Genomic DNA, 27,878 nt, shown 5'->3' on the forward strand with positions numbered 1-27,878 from the left:
ATCCTTTGACTTCTGGAGAAAGTTTCTATGATCTGAAATGCAGAGGTATTTTAAGATCTATGATTAGTGCAGGCTGGAAAGACTTCATTGTATTCGGTACTACTTAAGCATTTACAAAGAAAAGAATCAGTTATACTCTAAATAAATGTAGAGGTTTAGAAATAACTGCCTGTTCTCCTTGTTGCTAATGGATAGCTGAAGCAGAAAGAGCAAGTAACTTGCCCAAAACTACACTGTCCATCTGAGGGAAAAGAAATTTAATTTACATAACTTAATCCTATTTGTAATTTATATTCTTGATAACTATCATAACTCATCATATTGTGCAACATGTTATTTATATTTTTATTATGTCTACTTTCTATCCCTTACAGAAACTGGTGTGCTTATATTCATACAAGACTCTTACCAACAGTTGTAGTGGACAACCTGGAAACCTTCTCATCAGGCAGAGCAAAGCCTTGCACTTGGCTTATTGGATCCTGTGCTCAGAGGTGTGTAGAACTAGGAGGAAACTATACTCTAATTGGCACCAGCTGCCTAATGAATACAACCATAACTTCAGAAAACAAACAAAGTAAATAACATGAGGTAGCAGATTAGCACGTTTCCAGATCTCATCTTACTGTGTTGCTTTAGCAAGTATAGAGAATCTATGATTGAAATGTCCTGCAGTTCCACCATACACGCTTGGCATACCCTGACTCTGGCAACATTTAATCTCTGATCCATGTTGCTTCTGAATTACTTCAAGAGAAGCAGCAAGTCTTTAAAGCACATGTGAGAGAGAAAATATTTTTGTGCAGTTTTCCAAGCTCGTGCATTGTGTTGCCGGGGCAAAAGTCTTTCTCTGAATGGCATAAATATTTTTGTTATTATCTCTCCTGGGTTTTTATTTCTGTCGCAACAATGTTGGCCAGGCAGCAAATCTAGAAAAGTATTGGCCTGGATATAATTTGTAAGTAACAACTCTGATGAACATATTCAGATTGTCCTTTGTGGTTTGAGCGACTGTATTCTCCAAACATTAGATCTTAATAGAAAGCGAAGTCGGATTTTAATACATGGGACTGGAGAATGGTATCTCGAAACAGAACCTGTAAAACAAAGATTATAACATGTTTCTCCTTTGTAAAATTTCAGAAGCTTCGTACAAGTCAGCTTCTTCTGAGAATTGTCCTCTAGATGGTAGGGCAGAGCATACTTAAAATTTGAGGTGAAACCTGAAACAGAAATATCCCTGAGATATTAGGAGAGACTGAAATATAATTAATTGTATCTCAGAACTGTGGGATAAGCCCTGTGGTTGCAGTGTCGGCAGCTTTTTTCTTATTCAACCTGATAGATTTGCAATAACTCTGATTTTTACTTAATTTTTAAATTTTTTTTATTATTATTTTTTAATTTTAATTATCTCCTTGAGCTGCTCATGTAATTTAGTTTGTTATATATACTTCTGTGGCTTGTCTACATGAAAAGCTATTTCTGAAATATCTATTCCTGATTAATTTCTTTCATGGATGCTTCGTTTTTATGAGAACATTCAAGAATTGATTATGCTAATACAGAACAAGGCAGTTTTATTGCAAAATAAGAACACATGTACAGTGAAATAATTGAGAAGACCAATCTTGATTTCAGTTCACCCTGATCTTTCATGTGCTTTTACTGCTGAAATGTTCTTTTCTCAGAGGCAAAGCAATTCAGGGTTGTACAAATCTGCTATACATTTTAATATACAGTATTGCATTCCATATGAAAGGTTGACAAGATTAACTACTGTGTAAAACAAGGGTGCATTTTAAAATTCTTTGGAAGTGTATTTTTTTTATTTGACAGTCTTCAAATTTGCCTCCTTTCTGGAGTGAATTTGACGTTGTTTTCTTCACATTTTTGCTGGAGACAGTACTCCAGGTGAGGTCTCATGAGAGTAGAGGGGCAGAATCACCTCCCTTGACCTACTGATCATGCTTCTCTTGATACAATCCAAGATATGATTTGAATGAGAAATGAGAGGCTTCCAGTATGTACCTAATATGGTCTGGTATAGCATCAATTCATCAGAATTTCTTTTTGTTATTGATTTCAAAGGAAATGTGAATCTACGGTTGTATATTTGACTCACTCTGTCCAGCTTAGTAGTTATTAATAATAATAATAATGTTAGAACAACAACAACAATAATAATAGTAACATCCAAAATTCCTGGATGATATATTCAAGGAAGAAACCTGATGGCACTAAACAGGTCTTAAAGGAAAGTGTTGTCTATTCAGATTATCTGGAGGTTGCAATACTAATACTCTTGCTGTTGAAACACCAGCTCCTAGCTAGGCTTCATTTTCAGTTTCGAGCAGTTAATGAGAGGATGCATAAATAACATCATAATGTACATATAGTGGGATACTGCATCTCTTGTACCATTGCACAAAACAGGTTTAAAATAGTTTTGTTCTACAGGTCCCAGACAACAACACACCAAGCCTATAGAATTGAGCATAAAATAGTAACATCACTGGAGTGGAAGTGCTGTCCTGGCTACAGTGGGCAAGACTGCCAACTGAAAGGTGGGTGAAAGTTGCATTGATCTGAAACCCATTCACTTCAATGGAAGAAAGCAATACAATCTTATTTGTAAGTAAATATCTCTGCTAAATAGCATTACGGTTCCTTCTCTCAATTCAAAATCAGGTAGGTTAAAATGCTTTGGAATGTTGACTCTTCCCTGCATGTGAGCTTCCAGAGCGGCTTAAGCAAAATGTAATTTCCTTTCTTCCTCTCTAAAACTCGTAACATCTTCAGCCTAATTCCATTTTGCTAAGATATGGAGTTTGAATTCAGGCCTTCTCTACTTTTGACCTTTCAGTTATTGAGTTCTGCAGTGTGGGAATATTAAACCCAGGTCCTCCCTTGAATATTTGCTACAAAATTCTTCTGTGTCACTGTGACCCTTTCGGATTTTAGTTTGTCTCTAAGAATATGTTACACGCATTCAGTAAAATAATGTACTAACTTTGTTTTCCTCTAAATTGAGTAGGAAATTTGTTGTTCATTTCAATGGTGACTGAATTTTAGTTGATATTGTGTGATATGTGTATAACTTTGGTATTTTCTTTTTGACAAAGCAGAACACTTTACCCTTGCACTGGCGATCAAACGTATGTTAACATACCATAGTTTAACATCTGTGTAATAGCTATTTCTTTGCTGCTGGCCTTAAAAAAGCTGCCCTTGAAAAATAAGATACGGCATCAGCATGCATATTTTAAATGAATGAATATTACAAGAAAGGCCATTACGTGTGATAGGGAGTTCAATCAGCAGTGGTAAAGAAGGGGCTGTGATTAAAAATTAATGTAGAGAAATGAAGAGAAATCACTGTTGCTCTCATCCAGGAGGGAATTTCAGTGCTGAAAGAGCCAGAACCTCAGCAGGCAGAGAATTCTCTTCTGTGCAGCTGAGCGTGGAGTCAGATATTGACACAGGACACAGCCAGTCAGCAAGGCTGTCCAGTGAGCATGGATAAGATGTTTTAAAAGCTCGCTTAAAAAAAAAAAAAAATAAAATGCAAACATTAGCAAAAATAGATTTTAAAATGCTTATTAAATGGGTAGAGTACAGTTGATAAAATTGAAAAGACATCGAAAAAACATGGAAGCATTGACCAGGAAAAAAGCTATTAACTCAAATAGTAGTGGCATATGTGTAAATGAGAATAAAGGAATACATTGTCAAGTGTTAAAGGAGTGGGTTTGAAATTGCATCTCCTGGGTTCTATTCTCAAAGCTCTTCTGACTTGCTGAATGACTTAGGGAAGCCACTAATAATCTGCATATCCAAGCTTACTCATCTAGAAAATTGAGATGGCACTTATCTCACAAGGGCTCTGGGATATTTAATTAATTAATGCTTTTAGAAGTGCTTAAAGAGATGGAGATGAAAGGTGTTGTATCAGATGTGCTCCTTTTCCCCTGTTTCTGGAACTCTTCTTCCCATGAGGAGCAGACCACCAGCATAGGCCTTGCCTGTATTATTCAGTTCCCACGAAAGGGCATCAGCTAATGAACTTGAACAACTGGGAGCCCTATTGCTTTGTCTTCATGCACTCTGTTTCTTCAGAAGCAGGGATAGAGACACTGTGAAATCAGACAGTGACCCGTCAGAGTTCTTGAGACCTGTACTTGGCCCCTCTGCACTCGATCTGGTAACAACACGACCATCTAATGAAGGATTTCTGTGCTGAGGCAACATAATGATCTGTCTGACAGTCTAGGTAGAAGAAAAACTTGTCTGCATGTGATAGCTGCTCCTAGACTTTGGCAAACTCTTTTTTGTAGTCAGTTTGAGACTGGCTGGTTTCAGGTGCTTTACAGGTAATGAAGTAGTGAGTGATACAGGAGAACTTCTGGAAAGGTGTTTACATCACTATTTCCAACTCCACCTCTCATGTAACAAGAACATGTAACTGAAGTGAACAAGAAGTGTATCTTAGTTCACCACGGACCATGTACTTTTACAAGAACTACTTTTTAAAATAAATAATAAACAGGACATGATTTCTTTATTTTAAGTCTTGTGGAACAGCACAGCATGGACAAATCAACAAACAAAAGTGCCAGAAAGAAAGGCCTTGTCAACTATGGGTTGCACAGTTTGTGACATATCATTATTACTAAGAACAGTTTTATTTCAACTTTTTATCCTCAAGCTGGGAATACTTTTCATCCTTAAGCTGGAGAAAACAACATGCATGTACCAATGTTTTGGGGTGGGAGGGAAATCCCAGTTCATTCATGGGTGTACAGTTTATGAACATTGTATTATGTATCAGCTTTGCTGTGGGGTGAGGTAATACAATGTGCAGTAATGCATTTCCACCTAACCTACCTTTGGCTTAAAGCAGGGGGCTTGTTCTTGAAATGGCTGACAACACTGTAGCCCTTGTTAGAACTGAATTCTCTTGCTTGGTAGCGATGTCATTTCTCCAGCAGATGGCTGTAAAATGTTCTGCACACGAGCAAATGTTGTTCTCAGCATGGGGTGAGCTGAAGACAAAAGGTAGCGATTCATCTTCAAGCTCAGGAGTGCCCAGACAGGGAATGTGAAGAAACTACATAACTCCCCAGAGGGGTTTCCCTTAAGTCACTCCTGACTAATCAAAAATATATTGAGAGGTAAAGATCCAATTTTCATATTTTTAATATCCCCTGAATTCATTTTGCACACTGTGTTTAAAAATACATGTGATAATAAATTATACATCTGGGCTGATATATTCAATGTTAGGAGCCTCGTGTCAGCTTCCTGTATGCTTTAGCTTACACTGGGAACTTCTGAAAACCATGAAGCTCCTCGAGGAACTCCTCATCACTCAGCCTTCTGAAATGCTGTCTCTTTTGTATGTGTGTGTGTTTGTTTTGTTTTCTTTTTTATTAGTTTTGCTTTCTTATTGTAAATTACATTTATAGGATGGATCTGGAAGTCTATATTCTGTTTTCTATTTTCTCATTTTTTGCTATAGCTGAGTGTAGCATTTTGCATTTCAAGTGATTTGATAGCTATTTCTAACTTAAGGATCCGTGTGTTGGTGTTTCAGTCTGGTGCTTCAGTCTCATCTGCTGCTTTTTGGCATCTGGGATAGGGATCTCAGCTGTGGGAACAATGAACACAAAAGGCTTCTCACTGTATGTTCTGTCAGAGTCGTTCCTTTGGAAAAAGGCTGAGCCATTGGAGAAGAATGGTGTGAAAGGAGCTATACTGCCAGTGACAGTTCTGAGTTTGTTTAGCAAATGGCATTCCTGAATCTAAGGCTGTCTGACCAACATATTTTCTAGACGATGATGAAATTTCATAGCTGTACAATATGAGATATTCTCTCTGCATCTTATTGTTCAGTTGTGTGTGTGTGAATCATTGGTTATAGTCCTTGCCATGGTTTGAAGCAGTACAATGTGTGGTGGTTTGTTCCATTGCCGGTTTCCACCAGCAGGGTGATATCTGTGTCCTGGGTTTTACAGGGATTAAGTTATCTGAGCAGTTCAAAGCATTAGTAAACAAGCATGCAGCAATAAATATATACCCTTGATGCTCCTAAAGCAAATAAAACTAACTGTAAGGGCTTGAGTATTCTGCAATGTATAGCTGTGAGTGATGCACTTGATTTAATAGGTAGGATAGAAGATAAGATGGATAATATAAAAAATCAGGTGTCTGTTTCAGTAACAGTGGTGGTGAATATATTTAGAACAACAGAAGGATCAGTAAATGCAAGAATAAAAGGACATCGATCAGTTGGTCTTTATCATGGTCAAGTAATTGACTCCCTTGTCATAGATTATATCATCACGTCAGCAACTGGTAACTGATGTGTAATGAATTAAGCAAAACGGAAAGAGTTAACTCCTGTCAATAGCCATGCCACAGGAAGATAACAGAAGCTATTGAAATTGTAGCTGAGGATTTTGTGTTTTTTATCAGACAATTTCAGTAGATTCTATGAGATTTTCAGTCCATATTGTAGTTTGCTTTGAGTCCCTGTTCTAATCATTATTTTCTCCCTTTATTTACAACCTCAAGCACCTTATCCTTTTGTATAATTTATATTGATCCTTGTGCACACTGCCAAGAGGCTGATGGGACATAGAGAACTTTCTAATTCAGCACATTGTTCTATTTCCTTGGAAACTCACATTATGGCCAGGCCAGGTTTTAATGTTTGAACAGGAGGATAATATCACCATACCCAGCTTCTTCTGCTTGGATCATAAAATAGTTGGAAATCATATTTGTGGCATTCCTTAGATGTGCTCCAACTGGAACAACAGCCACTTCAAAATGCTTTTTGAACAAGCGTATGAAAATTGGTATGAATTTACACAAGGAAGTTTACAAGCTACTATGTACATTTCATTATTTTTTCCGCTTAACTGAAAGGAATGTGACACTTAATCTTAATAGCTCGAGAAGTAAGTAATGAAAATGGAAATCTCATTTTAGTTCTTAGTTCTATCAGTTATTGCTCACATTTTTGGGGTGAAGGCAGTTAGCTTTCCGAGACCTCAGTTTCCCCAGCTGTTATACTGAAAAAATAACATTAGTCCAACTTTTTACAAAGTGCTCTTGGATCTTTGAATTGACATGTAAAATAAGAATAGAAAATCTCATCTGCCATGACCAGAGTAAATATTAATGAACTCACAGCCTTCCTGAACTTCAACATACATACCTGTTGCACATCTCATGTTATATTTTTTAGAGTCTGAAATTTTATTGCATTTTGAAATAATTTTCATTTTTTAGGTGCTGCAGCATCATCATATTTATTGAGAAGCATCTAAGTTTTGAAGATTTGTGTAATCTGCCAAAAAACAAACAAACAAACAAACAACCATTAATTATTGTTGACTTTTTTTTTTTGTACTGTCTTTGCATTTGTTTTATATTGATGTAAAGTCTTTCTCTAGAATTTTTAGCTCTGTATACTTCCATGTTCTGTTCATTCTAGTTTTGACCTTTTAGTACTAACACCAACTCTCACAAATCTTAGGAAGCCATTTATGAACCTATTCACTATATTCATCTAAGATGTGGTCCTGCACTCTGTTGTAAAGCAATTATTTCTGGTTTTGGTAAATTTGGTATACGACATAGAAAGTATTTGCAATCAATTGCTCATTTATTCATGTTTAGCATTTCACTTGCTTCCTCTCCTTTTTGTCCATCTCTTAGCTGAAGAACATCAGTCACTTCTGCACAGCACTCAGGCTGAAAGCAGCAGAACTGTCAATGAGAAGGCACCAGGAGCTTCACAGGAGCCTAGTGGGCCAGGTCAGCTGTTACAGCTAATTTCATCTTTAGGCCAATCATCATTCTCTAGTAACATTATCAAGAAGAAGGTGTTTAATAAAAAATATGAAGGCACTAGCAGCTTAGCATGGCTAAGCTAAGAAGTTTATTAAATTTGTTCTATTAGAATATTTAAAATGCTGCATTACTAAGTTAAATGAATTAGCAGAAAAACAAATAGTAAGTATAGTAGTATAAACCAGCACTGAATTGTAGAAGAAAATGTAGTGATGTACAGTGTTTTCATCAGGCATGTGATTGGCTTTTATACTAAAACATTCAGAGGAACCATATAGTAAGATTTGTTATCAGGTCTGTGCACTCCAATTGCCAGTATATTACCCTGATTTTGGGATAGTCATGCATTCTCTGTGAACAGTGTGTCAGAATGCAGACTGCCACATGGCTTTATGGAGACAGATCATTTGGGTTTATGGCTATATATGTGCTTTGCTTCAAATAATAATAAAGAGAAAAATCACAAAGCATAGGCAGGAGAAGGGAAGACTGAATATAGCACAGAGATGAGGAAAAGTAGTTTCAAATGGGAGGTAGAAAGGGGAAGATTCTTGCACTTGGTGATATTATGTGAACAACCAACTTTTCCAATGCTGGAAGGAGGAAGATGCTGTCTAGTAAGGTAGCCAGGATTCATACGAAGAAATGAGCCTGGTCAGTGAAGTGTTAAGTAGATCCACTTCTTTTAGTAATAATCCTAATCTAAAAATAATTCTTAAACTGAATTTTCAGAGCTCCATGTAAATTTATTTTCAGTGATTTTAAAATCAGAGTGGATCAATTTGGGATTGGTTCTGGTTGCCAGCCCTGCAAACAAAACCTGGGTCCAGGATTATCTGTCTGCCCTGGTCTGTCATTCCATCGGCTGCTGCCAGGCCAAATTGTGTTTCCAGCTGCTGCAGTGTTGTTGTGCCATTTATAAACCACATTTCCAGGTTCACTTATGCAGCTCAACTACTCCCTTCAGCAGGAACCAAGAGAAATGTAACTGCAGAAACTGTTGCACCCTACAGATTAATTATCATTCCATGATCAGTTTTGGTGGCTGTAGATGTGCCTGTAAAGTTCTCAGTTCACTTCCCCTCAGTAACAATTCAACCAGGAGCAGAAGTATACAGACCTATCTGTCTGCCCATGTCAGAGAGTAGCGTTATGACAAGGTATTCAAAGATCTGCCAATGGCTTATCTCCATGATCATGCTGAGGACACGGCAGACTCAACTGCTTAGGTAAGATGTAATCACAGGTTTATGTCTAAGTAGACACAGAGGGGAAAGGAAACAGCTGGATAGGCTAACCTCCTAACCTAAAACAGTCTTACTTACCAGGGTGACCTATTAGGAGTTGTACAATCAGTGTGCCTCTACAGGAGAGCATTCCTGTAAATGTTGGCACAGTTCATCTGCACTGACTTGGTGCACTTAGTGAATTCTCTGAGTTTTCCCAAATGGGTTTTTACATACCAGAATTTTAAAGAATCAAAGTCTAGTAAGAAGAATATGCTTTTTTATGTGTAACTTGTTTTTTGTTTTTTTTCCCCTTGTTGTAGCTTTTAGGCCTCTGTGCCTACAGATTGTATTTGACACTAAGCATGTGTCTGTGATTTCTGATTTATGACTGTTTGCTGCCATGGGAAAAGACAGTGATCCCTTAATGAAAAGAGGCATAAGATCAATACCAGTACTGTAAATTTACACTAATAAGTATTTGTATGTATTGTTAAAGAACCTCTCACATAGCAATTTATTAAGTCATAGCATAGTTTTAATCACATACTGTAGTATATTATGTGTATAAGGTTGACTGTTTAAACTGAATTGTTGAAGGATAGGAAAAAATTTGTAGCTTTGCTTACAGGAATTATAGCATTTAATTTTCTCAGCGTCTTCTGAAAATCACAGACTAAGTCTCATTCCTGTCATCTGTTAAACTCAAGTGGATAATTGGAGTCACATGGAGTCTGAGCCTGCAAGACCAAGGCTTTCTTTACTGCTAGCTGCCTTAAAAGCATCCAGATAGGCTCTTTTGCACCTGAAAAGACTGCAAACATCTTAAAATAAACTTGACTATATGGGCTGGATGTCTATTTTTTTAATGACAGATAAATGATTGTTCTGAAGTCATTTATCTCTTTGCTGCTTTTCTATCTCTATTTTGAACTCATATCTGAAAAGATGATATATTCCTTCACATAGAAGACGTGCAAAATCATGATGTTGTAAACGATAAGTAAAAATCAATGCTTTTGTGATTATGTTAAATGAGAAAGACTAAATGAGAGTTATCAGAAAACCTTGTGGGATGTTAGGTGTTGGAAAAATGGCTTTACACTGATTAAAATATGCAAACCATTCCAAGTACTATTCTAGATTCATAAATACTTTATAATGGATACAGATGCCTTAGCAATTAGCTGCTGCTGTGCTGCTGAGTGTCACTAATACATGATACATGACAAAAATCAAGATAATTCATTCAAAGTAATAATTCAGAAACTTTTTGCTGCATTCTTGACTAATGCCTTTGAAGTCAATTACATTTGTTTCCACCCCACAGTTCTGTAATTCTTCTTTTTTTTTCCTTCTTACTTTGTTTTCCTACCCAGCACTTACACAAAAAATGAATGAGAATATTAGCAGCCAGGAAATGAAATTGACTTTTCTACAAAAGAAGGTTGACAACGTTGCTGCTGCCATGAATGATTTGAGCAAGATGCTGTCTTCTCTGGAAGGCAAAATCAATGAAGATAAGGGTACAGACTTCCAATCTTTTCTAAAAGGTAAGAAAAATAAATTAATGTAATCACTCATCCAGTTAAAGGTGCCAGGAAAAGAAGTTGTAAAGACATTTATGGGCTCTCCTACCCTATTGTTCAGCATTTGGAAAGAATGCTATTTTCTTTTTGCTTTAGCTCACAACAGGGGGATTTTTTTGGTTAAACATTTGCTGTTATGGTGTCTTTTGTAGTGACCAAAAAACAAGTTATTGGGTACTACATCATCTATGTGGTAACTTCAGCTGCTTTCAAGACATATTTATTTACTTTGAATTTCTGCAAACAGTTGTTATTATTATGTTTTATTTACCTGATAGCTGCTGAGGGAGGTAGTATTTGCTCTTATACTAAGTACAAGTAATGTTCTTTAACGTGTCATTCACATACGCAAGGGAAATATATAAGGAATTCTGTAGTTGTATCTATAACATGTCATCTTCCAGAATAATTTACCTTTATGAAAATATGGGGCTAACTTGGATAAACTTCTGTACTCATGAGTTGAAAATCAAGTAAGAAATTATCCTTTTTCTTTTGGGTAAATGAGAATGACGTGGCCAAGGATTAGAAGATTGAGCAGATCTTTTTTAGCATAAGTATGCATCCTTTTCTTGTGAATTCCACAGCAAGAACTGTTTGTTATCCAACTAAAAATGATACTTAAGGAACAGTTTGGGATTTAAGCTTCCTTTTCCTTGATGTGCAGCCCTTTTCTTATTTTTAAGGAATGTTTCTCAAAGTGATTGTTCATGTTCCAGAATCCAGAGGACTGTCTATTGTTTTAAAATACCATGAAGCACCAGGAATTTTTTTATGTAGAGTTAAAACCAAATGACAAAATAGGTGATTTTGCATCTCCCTCGAAATTACCAGTTGTTGTTCCATTGTGTGCATTTTCAGTTCTCATCTGTCTCCTGAGTTGCTCATGCCAAATGCTAGATGGCTCCCTTGTACCCTGGATCGCATTTATCCCATCTTTCAGTGACCTGCTTTCACCTCTCCACATATTGCTAGACAGCATTCTTGACCCTTGGGCATACGTTTAATTTGTCTTTGAATATTTTCCATTTCCTTTCTGCTTTCTCTTCATTCTTTTTTGTACTCTGCTCATTCTAGTTGTCATTTTGATACTATTCCAAGAGGTCTTTTGCTCCTGCTTATCCATTCCCTATTTATATCTACACTGATGGTCTAAGTCCTAATTAAAATGCACAGTACAAACCCCATTATTTTCCTACTTGTCTTCAAATACGTTTCAGGTCTCAGGTCTTTATTGCTTTATTGTTTATGTTTACCATGCTCTATTTAATACTTTCTTCAATGAAATGTCCAATTGCTCGCTTTTTTTTTTTTTTTTTGATTTATATTTTCAATCGATGTCCCAATGAAGCAGCTCTAGTGAAAACACTGCTTTTATCATGGACAATCCAGTACAGGTTATTCTTGGCTTGTATGTAGGTGTAGGGTAACTGTTAAGTCACAGCCTTGAGCACCGGCTGAAGGGGAAGGTGTGGATGGCTAGCCCAGGAAGCACAGGGGCAAGCAATTCACCTGTATCTTCCATCTGACCTGAAGGAGTTGTCCCTGGATCCATTCCTCCCTGAGCTCACTTAAGAGCTAGCCTCAGAAGGGAGAATGTCTACTGGATGAAGGCTCTTTCCTAAGAAGGACTGCTCTATATCTAGAGATTCTATCACTGGTCAAGTGAGTCAACTTTTTCCTATATACAATTATTGATAATTTTCATGATGCTTTGCCTGGTATTACAAAGAACACATCAGAAGCAGTTTTGCTGCTTCTTAGGACGTACAGTGGTTAAACAGCAGGAACAAGTAGAGCAGAGGAGAAAGTTTTATATGCCTGTTGGCTCATGTATACAATGTCAAAGGACAACTGTGCAGTTTCTGCCCAGCAAGTATGTCTGTCATACTACAAGTAGGCAGAATGCACTAAAATAACAGAAGCTGGCTAGAGTTTTCAAGCTTCTCTCTAGCGTGGAGATGCACAACACAGGTGTGTCAGGGTGTTGGTAAAATATTTTCTTAGAAGCTAGCTTGAAGAAGGCACTTGAGTTTTTTCCCTACTGCTATCCTGAAGCAGCATGCTCTCAAAATATGGCTAAGTCAGTAGTTGCTTTGTGTTAGTCAGATTTTTGCCTTCTTCCTTATCTTTTCATTTTCTTCCCATGATCTCCACTTCCTTTCTCACATGTGTTATTTACTGTATCAGTTATTTTGTTCTTCACTGATGTCTTATATCCTCCTCTCAACTGCCAGTACATCTTCATTCTTGAGTATCTTACTGTTTTTCCTTCACTGAAGTTCCCTGACAAAGCTCTGTGTATGTGAGTACACATTCATGCATCTATGTGTCCGTCAAGTCATTTACTTGCTGTTACGGTACAATTACTCCCCTAGGCATCAGATGTGTTTACAGTCCATTTTACCTGACATAATGACAACTGAGGCTCACATATAGTTCATGTAAAGTAACTATTATCAGTTACTTTAGCTTGTTTCCAGCTGAAAGCTCGCACATAATTCAGATGGATTTTCTAAATAGGGGAAGTACTATATTTCTGTATCAACAGGACAAACCATTTCTGAACAAAGCCACATTTATGTGGACTGTCTCTTGCATGCCTGGAGCCCAGAGATTCACTGGCACTTGTTGTCATTGTGTTTCATGGTTTGATTTCCTGATATTTTTACTGCTCTTGAGAAGAACATATTTTCAAGGAAGTTTTCAGAACTTGCCTTGCTTTCTTCAGAGACAAAGCAAGGAAGTCCAGGTTATAGAAGTAATTAAGTAACAGGAAAGTAACAGAAAAGCTTCTGTCCTTATTGGTACTGTTGCTGACAATATTGTTTTGATTATTTCCATATTTCTCTCTCTTTTTTTTTTTTTTTTTCCCCTGAAGGTCTCAAATCCAGGAGTATTAATATGTTAGTCAAAGACATTGTCGGAGAACAGTTAGAAGTATTTAGAAGAGAAATGCTAGAGAATATGGCTCAGATTTTCAAGACTGTGTCTAGTTTGTCAAATGATCTTGAAAAGACAAGAGAATTAGTGAAGCATCTAAATGAAACCCAAGAAAAATTTTCTCTAGACAAAGACATAAGGTCAACAAATCTTGACATTTTGGAGCTGAAGAGTCATATGGTGCAGATGAAAGAGGAAATTACCCTAATTTGTGACAAGCCTATAAAAGCTTTACAGAAAAGGCAGAAATCCCTGGAAAACAACTTGGAGCATCAACAGTCAAGAAATGTCATTTATTATGAATCTTTAAATAGGACCCTTAATGAAATTAGAGATGCTAGTGAACAACTATTATCGACTGAAGAGTCTTCAAGACAAAAAATTCCTTCAACAGATGAAGTCATAGAGTACAATATTACAGAGTACATGTTTACTCTGCATGAGAAGGTAAAAAAACAGGACCTGATAGTACTACAGATCTATGATGACTTAAGAGTTCAGGACCACAAAATCAGTAACCTGAGTCTTGCACTGGAAATTCAGAGAGGTTCTGTTCTGGGAGTCTGTGATGACATGTTGTCAGAGAGCAGAAAGGATTTCCAAATGCAGGTGTCAGGAACCCAAGAAAATGTGGTTGCCCTAAACAGAAGTGTTTTTGATTTGGTCCTTTCATTGGACAGTAAGATGGACAAAATGAATGAGCAAATTAATGATTTGTCCTATGATATGGAGATCCTGCAACCCCTTATTGAACAAGGTCCACCTTTTAGTTTGACTTCTGAGTATGAACAACAAATCCAATCTGAAGCAATCAATGAGAAGCTTGAAAACCTCACAGCTGTTGTTGATGGAATGAGTTCTACCATTAAGGAACTCTCAAAAACTCAGGAAGGACTTAAAAACAAATCTCAGGCTTATCAGGAGCTCTTGGAGAGTCAAATGAATGAATGCTCTAAGGAAATAGAAGATGGATTAAACAAGACCATGATAATAATAAACAATGCTATTGATTCTATTCAAGATAATTATGTACAGAAAGATATGTTATATGTTCTGAAAAATGAGACTGAGGTCTGCTGTGGCAGGGCTGAGAAGCTGGACAGCCTGTTGGCTTTTTTTTCCCAATTCCAACAGTTGAATGAATCCATCTGGACATTGCCTATTAGCAAACAGAAGCATGAATTCACTTCACAAGTAACTCCGTCACTTCCTGATATCCCACATGTAGAGTCTGACAAAACTATCCTTCACAATTTTAGAAGAATTAACTATATTTTAAATGAAACATCATCAAAAGTGGACAATCAACAACAAGATATCACTCACCTTGAGGAAAAACTACTTGACTCTCTGGAGGCATCAAAGGACCTTGAGGTTCGTCTCCTGGTTGTGGAGTCAAAAATTTCCAAGTTTTTGGAAAAGAACTATGTTTCACAGAAAAAAAACAAGGCTGCTTTGACAGAGAAAGAGCAAACAGCCTCGCTTCAGCTCCAGACACTGAATTCCAGGATCAAGGCCCTGGAAGCAAAGTCGATCCGTTTCTCAAACAGCATTCCACTTCTGAACAAGACTGCTCATGAGGCCTGGGGTCTGTGTCAAGATGCCAACAGCAGAATCCAGAAAGTGAATGCAAGTATACCTGTATTAATTAAACTTGCTCAGCCAGATATTCCTCTGCTGCACAGAGGACTCCAAGAGCTCATTGAGTCTGTGCTTGAGATAAAAGCAGGAACTATCCTGACAAATCTAACGCAGCATGTTGACATGTCGGTGGCAAGTGCAATGAACAACGCCACCAAACTTCAGAAGCAAGTGAAACCAACTACGAAGAAACCAGCTCCAGTGAAAAAAGGAGCAGCAAATGTCACCCTGAGTCTGTCAAGTCGAAGTCAGCGAAACACAGACAATGCCATAGATTCAGGTAATATGTCTTAGCCTATGCAAAATTTGGCCCTTTTGCAACTGTCTTAAGCAATTGATGTGACAAACTGAGTAAAAAAGCATTCATAACAGAGGTGGCATAAAAACTTGATTTAAGATGATTAAAGACTTAAAAGAATGCCATGAAAAGTGTCTCAGAGGAATCTGAGGTTGCTCTATTCTCTTGCCTGCAAGATTTATTTTTCTTTTGAGGAGACTTTGTATGAAGTCATCCAGAAGTTCCATATAATTTTATCTTACTAAATTTGTATTTGATCTATTTAAGTTATGTGTATGCATATACTCAGATGAAAACCTGACCTTTCAAACTTAACTGACTATTTAGATGAATTCTAAACTACAAGACTTCATGCCTGCATATCAATCAGCAATTTCTGTAGAAATGTGTATTCTGGGAGAGAAATCTGGAGTTGCATCAATGCTTTGCAGCATTAGTAGGGATGAAAAGTATTGAAATTCTTAAGCAAGTCAATACAACAAATGATTGCAAGAAGACTTTTGCCAACTCCTTCAGAACTTATAGCTGTAACTACACTAATAATCTTAATAATAATGTCCTTGTAGAATCAAGAGTCAGCATATAAAGTAGGTTTGACTCTTGAGTGTGGTTGGATTTCAAATGTTTAAATTCAAACATGATCATAAGAAATTAATTCTAATGGATGATTTCATAAAAACTAAATTGAGTTATGCCTTTTGGCATCACTGCTGAGATAAACTTTTTTAATGGAAATATCTTTTCTGGAAAAGTACAAAAAATGAAGAATGGTTAAGTGACTAGGAATACTTAGAGGAGACTCATTCCAATTAAAATAAGCAAGATAGACCAAATATGGGCAAGTGTCCAGATAAATTTTAGCACCCAGACCTAAATCTTTTCTATACAGCATTCTTAAAGTTAAGAACATCTCTAAAACTCTATTTGGTCCCTGTTCTAAGCAGACATAAGGGTTCTGTAGATGTAGGGAGAGCTGCCACTATTGTTATTGTGCAAGCTTGCCCTCCATCCTTCCCTTTTTCCACTTGCACTAGGAACAGCCATTTCAGTATTCAGTGGAAGGATGCTTGTTAACACCTCAATCCCATGAGTACCTTCACTTCTGCTGAAATCCTTCCACACTGAAGGAATTAACTCCTTGGATATCTTTTCAATTAGGGAAGGCACAATGAAAAATGCACATGCAACAAAATAATTTGATTATTTTGACTTTGGAAACAGCAATTATTTTTCTGTTATATATATTTCTTTTTTGTTGGTTTCTGCTGCAGCACAGAATGGAAATATAAAACTCTTGAACTCAGTTAAAACAGGGAGAATAAAACCTGACATCTTTGAATCCTCCTGAGTCTTTTACATTGTTGGAAACTGTCACTAGTGTGACCTGCCTGAAGCACAGCAAGTTGCCACCTACTCTCTTCTTTACTGCATGTTATTGCATTAATGACTTTCCTATTTATTATTTACCTCAAGATGAATTTTACCAAAGAGCTTATGTTGATTATGTTCTCACTTTTACAGAAAGTGCAGATCTTTGCAGATACAGTAAAACCCTATTTATTAAACAAGGTCTTTATAATGTAGAGATTATGCAGTTTTCCAGTAGTAATTAGCATTTGTACTCAGTTAGGTTTTTTGCTTAGCAAAGTCCTACGTTATGTTCATGAAAGTTTAAGGAGTAAGACTGTTATCTTAGTTGACAAGTATTCATTTTCTACATTGATAGATTTTACTTCTCTAGGAAAGGTTTTTCTCTCCTAAGTTTCAGGAGACCATCCAGAAGTATGTGCTGACTGTACTCAAATTTCTATAAGGAACCTTAAAATTAAGTAGCTTATCACAGAACATGTTACCTGTTAGAACATCTTTCTAATTCACAGAGATTGAGATCGTATTATATAAACAGTGCAAATGTGAATTATAATTCTCATTGATTCCAGCATGTTCAATATTTGATCCTACTTGAACAGATGGCAGTTTTTCATTGACATTACTGAGTTCAGAATGTGGCCCTGAGGTAACGTTTTCCACAGCAGACATTTAAAATTAAGGAGAAACAATGTGAATTTGCATTATTGTATGTAGGTACATGCAGTTCTGGAGACTTGTCATGTTGTGTATTGAATAAAAGAAAAACTTTCATCAGCAGTAAGCTGGTATATGTACACGAAGAATGAAAAATTCACTCTTTACCTGATAATAAATGTCTGACTGGGTTAATAAAAAAGGAATGTCTTAAGACAGCTTAAAATAGCTAACATAAGGGTGATGCATTCCTCTAAAGAAAAAATACCCAGGAAAATCTTCATTGTTTTGATCATGAATTGCAATTAGTCTTACCTTCCAAACACTGTTCTACTACAGAAAGGCATGTTGCAGAACAAGTGCAACATATCTCAGTTCCTACTTGTCCATTGCTTGTTAGTTCTTTCTGTTCTCTAGGGGAGAACATTCATTGAGAACATTCATTTTTCCTATTTCTGACCCTTCCATCTTAGTACTTTCACATAGGTGTGACTGAAATCAATGCTCTTAGTACCCTGGAGAATGAAGTACCAAAGGAGTTTAAGACTATGGTCTCAGCAGTAGCCACTTTTTATTTCCAGTCTTGCTTCTGACGTAAGCTTAGCAAAGCAAGGCAACCTGCTGTAGTGAAACAATGGATTATATCTTTCATTTGGCTATATTTTGTTTTAGAAATTGCATGCTGGAACTGAAGGAAAAGTCAAAGTCTGTAGTTGAATATATGGAAAATGTTTCCTATTTTTTGTCAGATTTTAGCTTTGCATGATTTCTGACTCCTAAAAGAAATGCAGGCTTCCCTTTCACTTATATCCTTTCACTTATATCCTTCAATTAATTTATCCTATTGAATTATTTTGCTCTGGCTAGTCCTAGTTTCTGCGAGCAACTTGCCTCACTCTGCTTGTCACCTCTCTAACAGATGCCCTAGGCCTGCTGTTACCCCTAGCTCCATTGGGCAGCTTTTCATAGGTAGCCTTGGCACACCTTGTATCTAGGCTAATTAGGATGCTCAGTGTTTTTATCACTGTCAAACTGAGAGTGCTAAGCTAGCCATGGTTATTAATTGTGGACTGACAGCTGGTCAGACCCTGTGCAGCCAGTGTGCTCTGGTGGATTTCTAGTCTCTCTCTTCCAGTCTCTCAGGGCTTCCAGTGACATGATTGTGGAAACACTGGAAAGTCACTTCCTTTTCAGACATTTTCAGATTGAGCCCCCGGCATCACATTTTTGTATAAGGCAGACATTAAATTGTTAAATAAAAAAACCAAACAAAAATACAGTGGAGAAGAGTAGCATCAACCAGAAATGATAGCAAAAGCATACTGTCCATAGCAAACTTGTAATACACATGAAAATTGCACAGATTGATTGCTCATTGGCCTCCTATTCTAAAAATTCTAATTGGCTCAAGGCTTCTTCACAGCTTATTTAGTTTCTAGAATCTGGAGTGTATGTCTCAGGTGTTGTTAAGCAGTGCTGTTGCATGAAGGATAAGTTACTACAGGTGAAACAACGTCAGAATTCAGTTTAACTCCAAGGTTAAAAACAGGTAAAATTGTCCCTCTGTGGGCTGGTGAAACACTGTTCTTGATCTTATTATAATTCCTTTTTGTGTGGTCTTTTTCCTGCTTCTTGGATATATCAGGCTTGCTCGGTGCTACCCCTTTCATTATGTTGGTCCATGATGTCGGAAGCTGATGTTGGTGGTATGGCAGTAGAGGTTGAACCTTCCCATCAGTGTCCCATTACACGTTGTTGCCGTGTGGTGGATGACAGCAGAGGGGCAGTCTGACAGAATGGTGTCTTACCTGGAAGGGTGGATGAAGCAAAGGTGTGTCATTGAATTCCTCTGAGTGGAAAAAAGTGGCACCCGTTGACATTCGTTGACTCTTGCTGAGTGTTTCTGAAGAACAAACAGTGATGTGATGTGAGCACAGTGAGATGGTGGATGGTGTGTTTCAGCACTGATTTAGATTTTTATGAGAATGGCATGCAGGCATGCTTATATATAGCAAAAGTGCGTAACTAGTGGTGGTGACTGTGGTGAAATATAGTGTTTTGCAGGTAAGAATTTATTCCATCAAAGGGTGTTAATATGCTCTTTTATCTGTTGTAGTTTCCATGGAAATAAATAAAAGGCATTACTTTCAGACTTGACCTATGCATGTTTTGTTTATAATTCACAGATGCCAAATAACAGACAGACAGGCTGCTGTGTGTTTTTTGAGTGTGATAGCGAAATCAGCTGTTTTCCTTCCTATTCTGCTTTTCATACAGCATCCAAGCTGCTGAGGATGCTTGGTAAATATGACTGAAAAAAAAAATAAGTTTGATTATGTCAAACAGCAAAACTGTTATCTGGGAAGAAAAACATAATTTCCTCATGTCCGGTTGCCTGTGCTGTGACCCCAGTCATGGCAGACCTATATTGCTTGATTGCAGCGTGGATGTTATTTTTTTTTTGTGAGAAGAATAACTGCTGTGTATTTATTTTGTATGCTCTGCTAATTCAGGTGGCGCTGTAGAGAGTGATTTAGCTTTCTGCTCACTGAACTACAATTTCTCATGGAAACTGGTTGCTGTAATTGCTTTCTCTGGATGAGAACCTAAAGATAACTATAGACATTACTGAAATACCACTGTGTGAAGATGTAATTTCATACTTTTCTGAAAAGATTTTTGAGTTCCCATCCACTAATCTGGGTTTATAGCAGGACTAAGTAGAGTTAGAGCACTTTTGAGAGCTCTGGTGGTAGTTTCTGTCAAAGAAAAAATCATTTTATAAAGCACGTGACTTTTACTTGACAAAAGCAGAGGAAAAGAAAAACATATGTCTTGGATGTTTCATATTCTGATGTTTTCATGGAAATTTTTAGTATTTAATATACTCGGAGTGTGGTTCCTCCAAACTGCTCTGACAAAGAATTATATGTTAGCACTCAGTAATTACTGCATGATAGCTCAGAAGCACTGGAGTTATGTATTTCTCAGTATTGACAGGAGATGATTTGGTGAGCTTGTACATATGTAGAGGAAAGCCATCTTCAGTGTGAGTGTGCTGCAAGATCACCTGTTTGGTGTAATTTGCATTGCTTGTCCTACAAAACTTCTGCAGCAATGTTGGTAGATACCTAGAAATGGAACTGAGATTATTTATGGACAAAGGACAAGAACCTGAAGTAATCTAGATAGTAGTTATTACCTTCCATCTCCATGAGCAGGTGATTCTGACACATTAGGGTGAATAGTATTGTGGACCAGACAGTACATTGTCAACACCAGAAATACAAAACTTGTGTTTTGGTCTGCCTGAATGCAAATTGACTGCTCTACAAGAGCAGCTTTCTGTGCTTGCACTAGTGAAACCAAACCAAAGCACAGATCTCTATGAAGCAACAGGAAAGTAATTCTTTCCTTTTTCTCATCAAAAGAAGGAAATAAAATGGGTATGTCAGCACTGCCTCTTCCAAGTTTTCCTGTTTGTGCAGCACTGTCAACTCCAAGCCACTCAGAACATTTTCACTCTTAGCAAAGATTAATTAGCTTGTCCAGCCTATTTCTTAAATCACATGATCATAATCTGCCAGATTTTCATTTGTGTCTTTGCTTCTGTGTCAGAGAGTAAGAGTAGAACACAGTAAGAGAGGAAGAGGGCTGAAACTGTTGTATGGTGGTCACCACAAAAAGTCAGCTGCCTCTGTGAGCTGCTGGCGCTGGATGCTCTGTGGTTTCTGTGTCGGGAGGGGTGGATTCTCAGCATCCCCACATCCTTATGGGAATGAGTATCTTCCAAATCAAATCTGTCCTGAGAACCACCTGTAGGTACACCCCTCCTTAGAGGGGCTATAGAAAGGCTCATTTTTTCTTTCTTGCTATAGAAAGGCTCATATTGGGAACTGCAGAAGGAGCATTTTGCTAAAACTTGACAATAACCTGGCTTTAAGTATTTATTCTGGTGAGGGATGTCAGTAGAAAGGGAGGAAAGAAATGAGCAAAGACTGCTGTTTCTTGACAGAAGTGTCTTGAACTATACAATCACAGCTGTTCAGATATTCGAACTTTTTAATGATTTTTTTGTGTTTCAAGTCAAAGATTTGTAATAAATTTCATCTTACTACTTGTACCCAAACACTTGAGACAAGAACTACTCAGATTTTCTAGGAGTTTCTGAATAATTTGGAGACTAGCTGAGGATATGTTATGTTCAAGCAAAGAAGCAGGCTGCTCGAGAGGATCTGAGATTGGCTTTCACACAAAACCTTTTGAGAAATGCTACTGGCTTTCTGAATTGCTCAAGAGGCCTCCCAGAATATTGAAAACTGTGGGCAATGTCACTATAGTGATTGTTTTGATATGTGCATACCATTGCAACTTGAAGTTTTTGGTTTTCCTCCCTCTCTATCACAGGGCAGTATTCAGCTTGTGTCAGCTCCCCATGCCAGAATGGAGGAACATGTATCAATGACAGACAGAGTTTTGTTTGTGCTTGTCGCCACCCCTTTGGAGGAGTCAATTGCAGTATGAAGCTGGTGAACGATGATGCCTCGAGTGTTGGCAAGTAAAGAATTGAGTAGCACATTATACTAGCAGTATTGGCCTTTGCCCCAAGGTCTAATTAGAGCACATTTGCTGGTTGAAGGTCTCACGTTTCACTTTAATGAGTACCAAGTCAGGTAGTAGTGTCTTGTGTTTTGGTGCTGAAGTCATCACAATCCCTGTGGGTAACTCACAATCTCATTCTTTAATATGACCAGCCAGTGGGATTAAATTGGGCTAGCACTAGTTATAATAGCTGGAAAACTCCCTGGTGACTACAGTAGGCTGCTGAGGGATGGTGCTATAGCTGGGACTGGGGGGAAGTGAAATCACATCACTTGGAAATACTAGCTTTAGCACTGCAAGAAATGCCCTATAAATAGCACTAGCTACCATAATGTATGAGATTACAGCCTCAAAAAGTCCTTCTAGGCATACCTCTGATTTTCACTAGCAAACCATACAGCCTTTTAAAATGTTTCAAAGGAAATTAGAAATTGTGCTTATTCAGCCCAGAAAACAAATAATTTGCATGCAAGCCACATGGAATGTGAATTTAATGCAGCTTTTTGCAGCTGTTTGGCTGATTCTCATTCATGACAACTTATGAATAGTGAATAAAACCACTTTTACAGTGGCATGGCATCATAGTGTGCATGCTCAGCTGGAAGAGAAAACATACATTTTTTACTACCTCATTTAACATCAGGAGTGCCAAATTTCTTCACAATTTGTCTAAGATTTGTGGGGAAAATTCTTGGCTTCAGCACACACAGATGAACAATGAAAAGGATCCTGGGGAAGGGAATAAATTGGGAGTAGGGAGAGGGAAAAAAAATACAAGGAAAAAATATACTAAGTTATCATTAAGAGAGCTCCTATGCAATCACAATGTTACCCTGCTGTTTTTAAAATTCTTCCTTATTTTGCTGCACCTAGCACTAATTGTGAATAAAGTTACTTTTTATACAATACAGAAGAATGCTGTGATTATATAGAAATATAAATTAGTCTTGAGCTACTAAGTTGTGTGATTTCAGGTATGATTTCTGGCTGATCCTAGTTGCCTTTCTGTAATTTAAAAGGAGGAATGGGGGGGGCGGAGGGGGGAAATACCAAGGGCATTGTTTGAAACTGTTCTTTATTCCTTTCCAGATTTTTCAAAAGGATCGTACAGATACGCACCCATGGTGGCCTTTTTTGCCTCTCATACATATGGGATGACGACTCCAGGACCCATCAGATTTAACAACCTGGATGTCAACTATGGAGCTTCATTTGCCCCAGCAACTGGAAAGTTCCATGTTCCATATCTTGGGGTGTATGTTTTTGAATATACCATTGAATCATTTAGTCCCCATGCCTCTGGCTATTTGGTTGTTGATGGAATAGACAAACTTAGTTTTCAGGCTGAAAATATTAGTAGTAACAAATACAATGACAGAGTAATTGCTGGAAATGCATTATTAGAATTAAATTATGGTCAAGAAGTCTGGCTCAGACTGGCAACTGGTTCTATACCAGCCAAGTACCCACCAGTCACTACGTTTAGTGGTTACTTATTATATCGTACATAAATCACTCATAAATGTAAACATTCACCATCAAATGAAACACATGGCATACATATTTACCTTTGCTTTTAAATATTTCATTTCTTTCACAGCAATAAGTTTCTGAAAGTAACTAAAGCATTGGCATTGGCATTTGAAGTGTCTACTGGGCTGATTCTCCACATTGCTTGTGCATGCTAAGAAGAGAGTCCATAGGTTGTGAGTTAGTATAGGAAAAATAAGTATCCTCCTTCTGTAAACATGAGTCAGAAGCACAGATCTAGTTAGGTCCTACATTTCCATTGGATAAACAGACAAGGAAGCTGAGAATCAGTTCTCAAGAATAATCAAAGCTTCTTTTGATTACTCCTTTACAATGTGATTGCACGCCAAAGGAGGTGGATAGATTTGAGGATTTGAATGATGGGATTGCTACTTAGCTCATTGTACCAAATGGTAGTCATGTATAGACTTTTTTTTCCAGCAAAAATAACATTTTTTTCCCCATTTTGCTTGATATTATCCACCAGGTACCTTGATATATCAGCAATTAATTAATTCAAAATTTCATATAGAACCTACATGGTAAGAAACTTATTTTTTTGCATAGCAGAAAAAAAAATATCTGCATGTTTATGTGCTCAGATCAGAAACAAGGTGGACGTTTTTAATGCTGAATATAATTAGTCATAGGAAGGACATTACAATGGATTTGCTGGAGACTTTCTCTTGCTTGAAGCATTTAAATCACAGCTGGATTCCCTTAGGTGGTGTCTTTCTGAGCAAGCGTTGTTATAGGGGCATTATGTACACTTTTGGAGTGTAGTCTTAGGCCTATAGTACACAAGGTTAAATGAGATAACCATAGTTGTCTTTTCTAAGTTTGGACTCTATAAATCTCTGATTTTGTTTGTTTTTGCATTATATTCACTGACTACTAAGGCAGGATGAAATGAACTATGAACTTCAGTCTCCATGATCTCAACTCTTATTACCAAACCAATTAAAAAAGTATTTTCACTTTGTACTGTGACTGCCTGTATAAAATTATGTCACATTGCCTATTTCCTCAAAGGGAAGCAGTTTGAACATAGCTGAATAAAAGTAAGACAACTGTTTTTTACATACTTATTCCAGAAAATGCTAACATATACAAACCAGGAAGGTATATGCTGGTAAAATTTTACAGTAAAGTGGAAGTTATTTCATGACGTTGAACATCAGATACTGTATTTCATCCTTTCTTTCTCTCTTTTGCATACAGAGTTCATTAAATAGTTTAACCTCTAAATGGTAGGCCCAGTCTTCATTCTTAATGCTAAGAGTATTAGTATTCCTCCTGTGCTGCTGCTGGAGCCCAGCCTCATGCTCAGGGTTCACCTTGCACTGAGATGCAGGGTTGCTTAATTTCTTGGGAAGGGAAGTTGTTCAAAGTGTCCTGTAACAGCAGATGTGATCAGAGTTTCCTTCCTCGTCTTCCTTCAAAACTAAGGCTTCTCTTAAATGCTGTAAAACACAAGGGAGAGCATAAAGTGGTCTCACCATCTGCTCTAATCTTGGGCTTATCCTGCTATGGAATAGGAATCCTGTTTGACCTAGGGAAATGCATACAGCCTACTGCAAGCTAAGCTGTCCCATTGCATTTTTTTTTCTTTTCTATTTTTTTTTTTTCTGAGCACAGTGATCTGAATGAAAGCCTCTTATCACTTCTTTGCTGCAACCAGCCAGTTGGTTACATGTCCAAGGCTCTTTTTCTGTTCTCAAAGACTTACTGTGAATTCAAGGGAGATGAAAATGTTATATTAAAGCCCATTTTTCTGAAGCCTTAAATCCACTAATTACTTGTTAATGGATCTTGCAGCATATAAGTACTCAAAAATATCCTATGTTTCCCTAAATGATCTGAAATAAACAAAACCACTATACTAACTGCAAATTTTCCTAACAGTTTGAAATATTTTTCTGTTGCTTGCATTTTTGTTTTGGATTTTTTTTTTTTTAAGTTCCTTCATTTTTGTGGCTGATTGATTCTTGATATACCATGAACCCTGAGTGAGTGTGCTACAGACATTTCTACTGTTGCATGCTGTAATTTTCTGTACACACTCAAAGTCCTTGATAGAACACTAACTCAGCCTACCGTATCACTGAATTTTATCAGGCTTAATGACCACATGCTGCAATCCCCCCTTGTATGATTTTGTCATTTTTATGTGTTTAGTCTTCTTATTCCTGCTGTGGCTATGGCTAAATGGCGTGGAAATTGCTGTGCAGATGAAATTCAAATGACCCACCAGAGACTGCATGTCTATTTTAACTTGACTTTCTTTGCCCTTGCCACTAAATGGTATGAGCTTGCTCCTCTCCACTCTTTTTCCACCAATAACCAGAAACTTTCTGGGCCATTTCATTGCTTTTCCTTTCTCTTTAGTTGTCTTTTTTTAAATTTTTTTTTTTTTTTTTTTTTTAATTTTTTATCCTTCATGAAACTCCTAATTCCTTAGTTCTGTTTAAAGCCACATCTGTAGATGCAACACAGGAAAATTCTTTCCTTAATTCAAAATGATACTGAAACTTATTCTCATTGTACTATTTAAAACATGGAAGAAATAGTCTTTTAAAAATACAATAAACATTATACTTTTTAATACAGTGCAATAATCCATTAAAATATTTCCTCATGTGTATTAAAATTAAATGCACTTGTCTTTGTTTTTAAAAATTAATATTCTGCACCAGGAACATAGATTTGCATTGGCCACTGGGGCTTATTTGTGGGCTGGTGGCTCCATAACTTCTATGTTTGGAGTAATGAAGCACATAATATTGTAAAAATGACTGAGGATCAATAAAATGAGTCAACCTACCATTGTGTAGACAATGCTAAATCTATCAGTCCGAAAACTCTAGAGAACTTCATAGGAATCATAGAAAGGTGGTTCCTAAGGCATTTTGTCACTCTCCTGCTTTCATTTTCGCTGACTGATTTGCATTCCCTAATAACAACAGGCTGCAAATCTGGATGATCATCGCTATCCGCAGACTCAGTAAGGGATCACAAAGCTATCCCAAGACTTTGTACTATAGAGTGAATGGTGTTCTCTTTATTTGGGGGGCTCAATAACCATGGCAACATTTGGTCTGTCTTGGCTTTGACAAGCCCATCCAATTTAATCCAGAGCCTGTATTATCATTTCCTCACCTATTCCAAGTTATCACAGAATACATTCCCAGCTGCTCGTATACTTAGCATTCTTGTTAAGATCAGCAGTTTATTTTCCTTGTGTACCTTTTCTAGTTGAATAGACAGCAAAGCTCTGCTTCTTTCTGGCTGATGCCAAATTCCTCTTTTAACATGTGCTTGCCTGGTGCTATTGTTGCTGCCTGCTCATACATCTGGGATATGTTTTTTCAGTTGTTTTATTTTCTCGGATAATAACATCTATGTTTTGAGCAAATGCAAAGAGAGGTGTTATTTCTGAAATTAGGCATTGATATGAACTCATCTACTAGACATAACACCAGCAAAATCCCATCAAAATCAGTGAGAGTAGAATAACAATTACTTTGAAATGGTTGCAAAAGTGGACCTTTGTAGCAGTGGTATTTGGGCATGGGAGCAGATGAGCTTAAAATAAATTTATAAAAATAAAATACAAAAAGACACTTTGTATGACAGGAGGCTTAGGCTGGATATCAGGAAACACTTATTTACAGAACGGGTGGCTAAGCACTGGAATAGGCTCCGCAGGGAGGCGGTTGAGTCACCATCCTGGCTATGCTTAAAAACTGTTTGGATGTGGTATCCAGGGATATGATTTATTAGAGGGTTGTTAGAGTTAGGGTAGCATGGTTAGGTTGTGGTTGGACTCGATGATCTTTAAGGTCTTTTTCCAACTGAACAATTCTATGATTCTATGACATATCCTAAGAAACCATATTCAAAAATGTACCCATAAAGTCCATAGATTTACACATTTTTGTTATCAAGGTGAAACAACTGCTTCAGCATTGTATATGATACAAAACTGTGAACATGCATTGAAAAGACCAGTAAATGAAATAGACACTGATTACAGTAAGCCTAGCAACTTTGTGGATTTAATTAACTCTTTCAGGTTGTCAGATGTATCACGGAGTTAACAAGGTCTGCAGTTTTTCATTCAGTTTTTATTTGCTAAATTCTTTTTCAGCTGACTGCTAG

At 37.2% G+C, this 27,878-nt stretch overlaps 1 protein-coding gene across 1 annotated transcript in view; it reads left to right on the forward strand.

The window, feature by feature from the left end:
* MMRN1 (multimerin 1) overlaps positions 1-26,345 on the forward strand; it is a 38,592-nt gene extending 12,247 nt beyond the window's left edge. The window contains exons 2-8 of the mRNA XM_015861332.2: positions 375-494; positions 2,461-2,567; positions 7,729-7,827; positions 10,469-10,642; positions 13,560-15,542; positions 21,993-22,139; positions 23,277-26,345. Coding sequence (XP_015716818.1) covers positions 375-494; positions 2,461-2,567; positions 7,729-7,827; positions 10,469-10,642; positions 13,560-15,542; positions 21,993-22,139; positions 23,277-23,698 — 3,052 coding nt within the window. The 3' untranslated portion in view covers positions 23,699-26,345. The remainder of the gene's footprint in view (positions 1-374; positions 495-2,460; positions 2,568-7,728; positions 7,828-10,468; positions 10,643-13,559; positions 15,543-21,992; positions 22,140-23,276) is intronic.
* Positions 26,346-27,878: the final 1,533 nt, after the last annotated feature.

This window comes from Coturnix japonica, chromosome 4 (genome assembly GCF_001577835.2).
Source record: "Coturnix japonica isolate 7356 chromosome 4, Coturnix japonica 2.1, whole genome shotgun sequence".
NCBI lineage: Eukaryota > Metazoa > Chordata > Aves > Galliformes > Phasianidae > Coturnix > Coturnix japonica.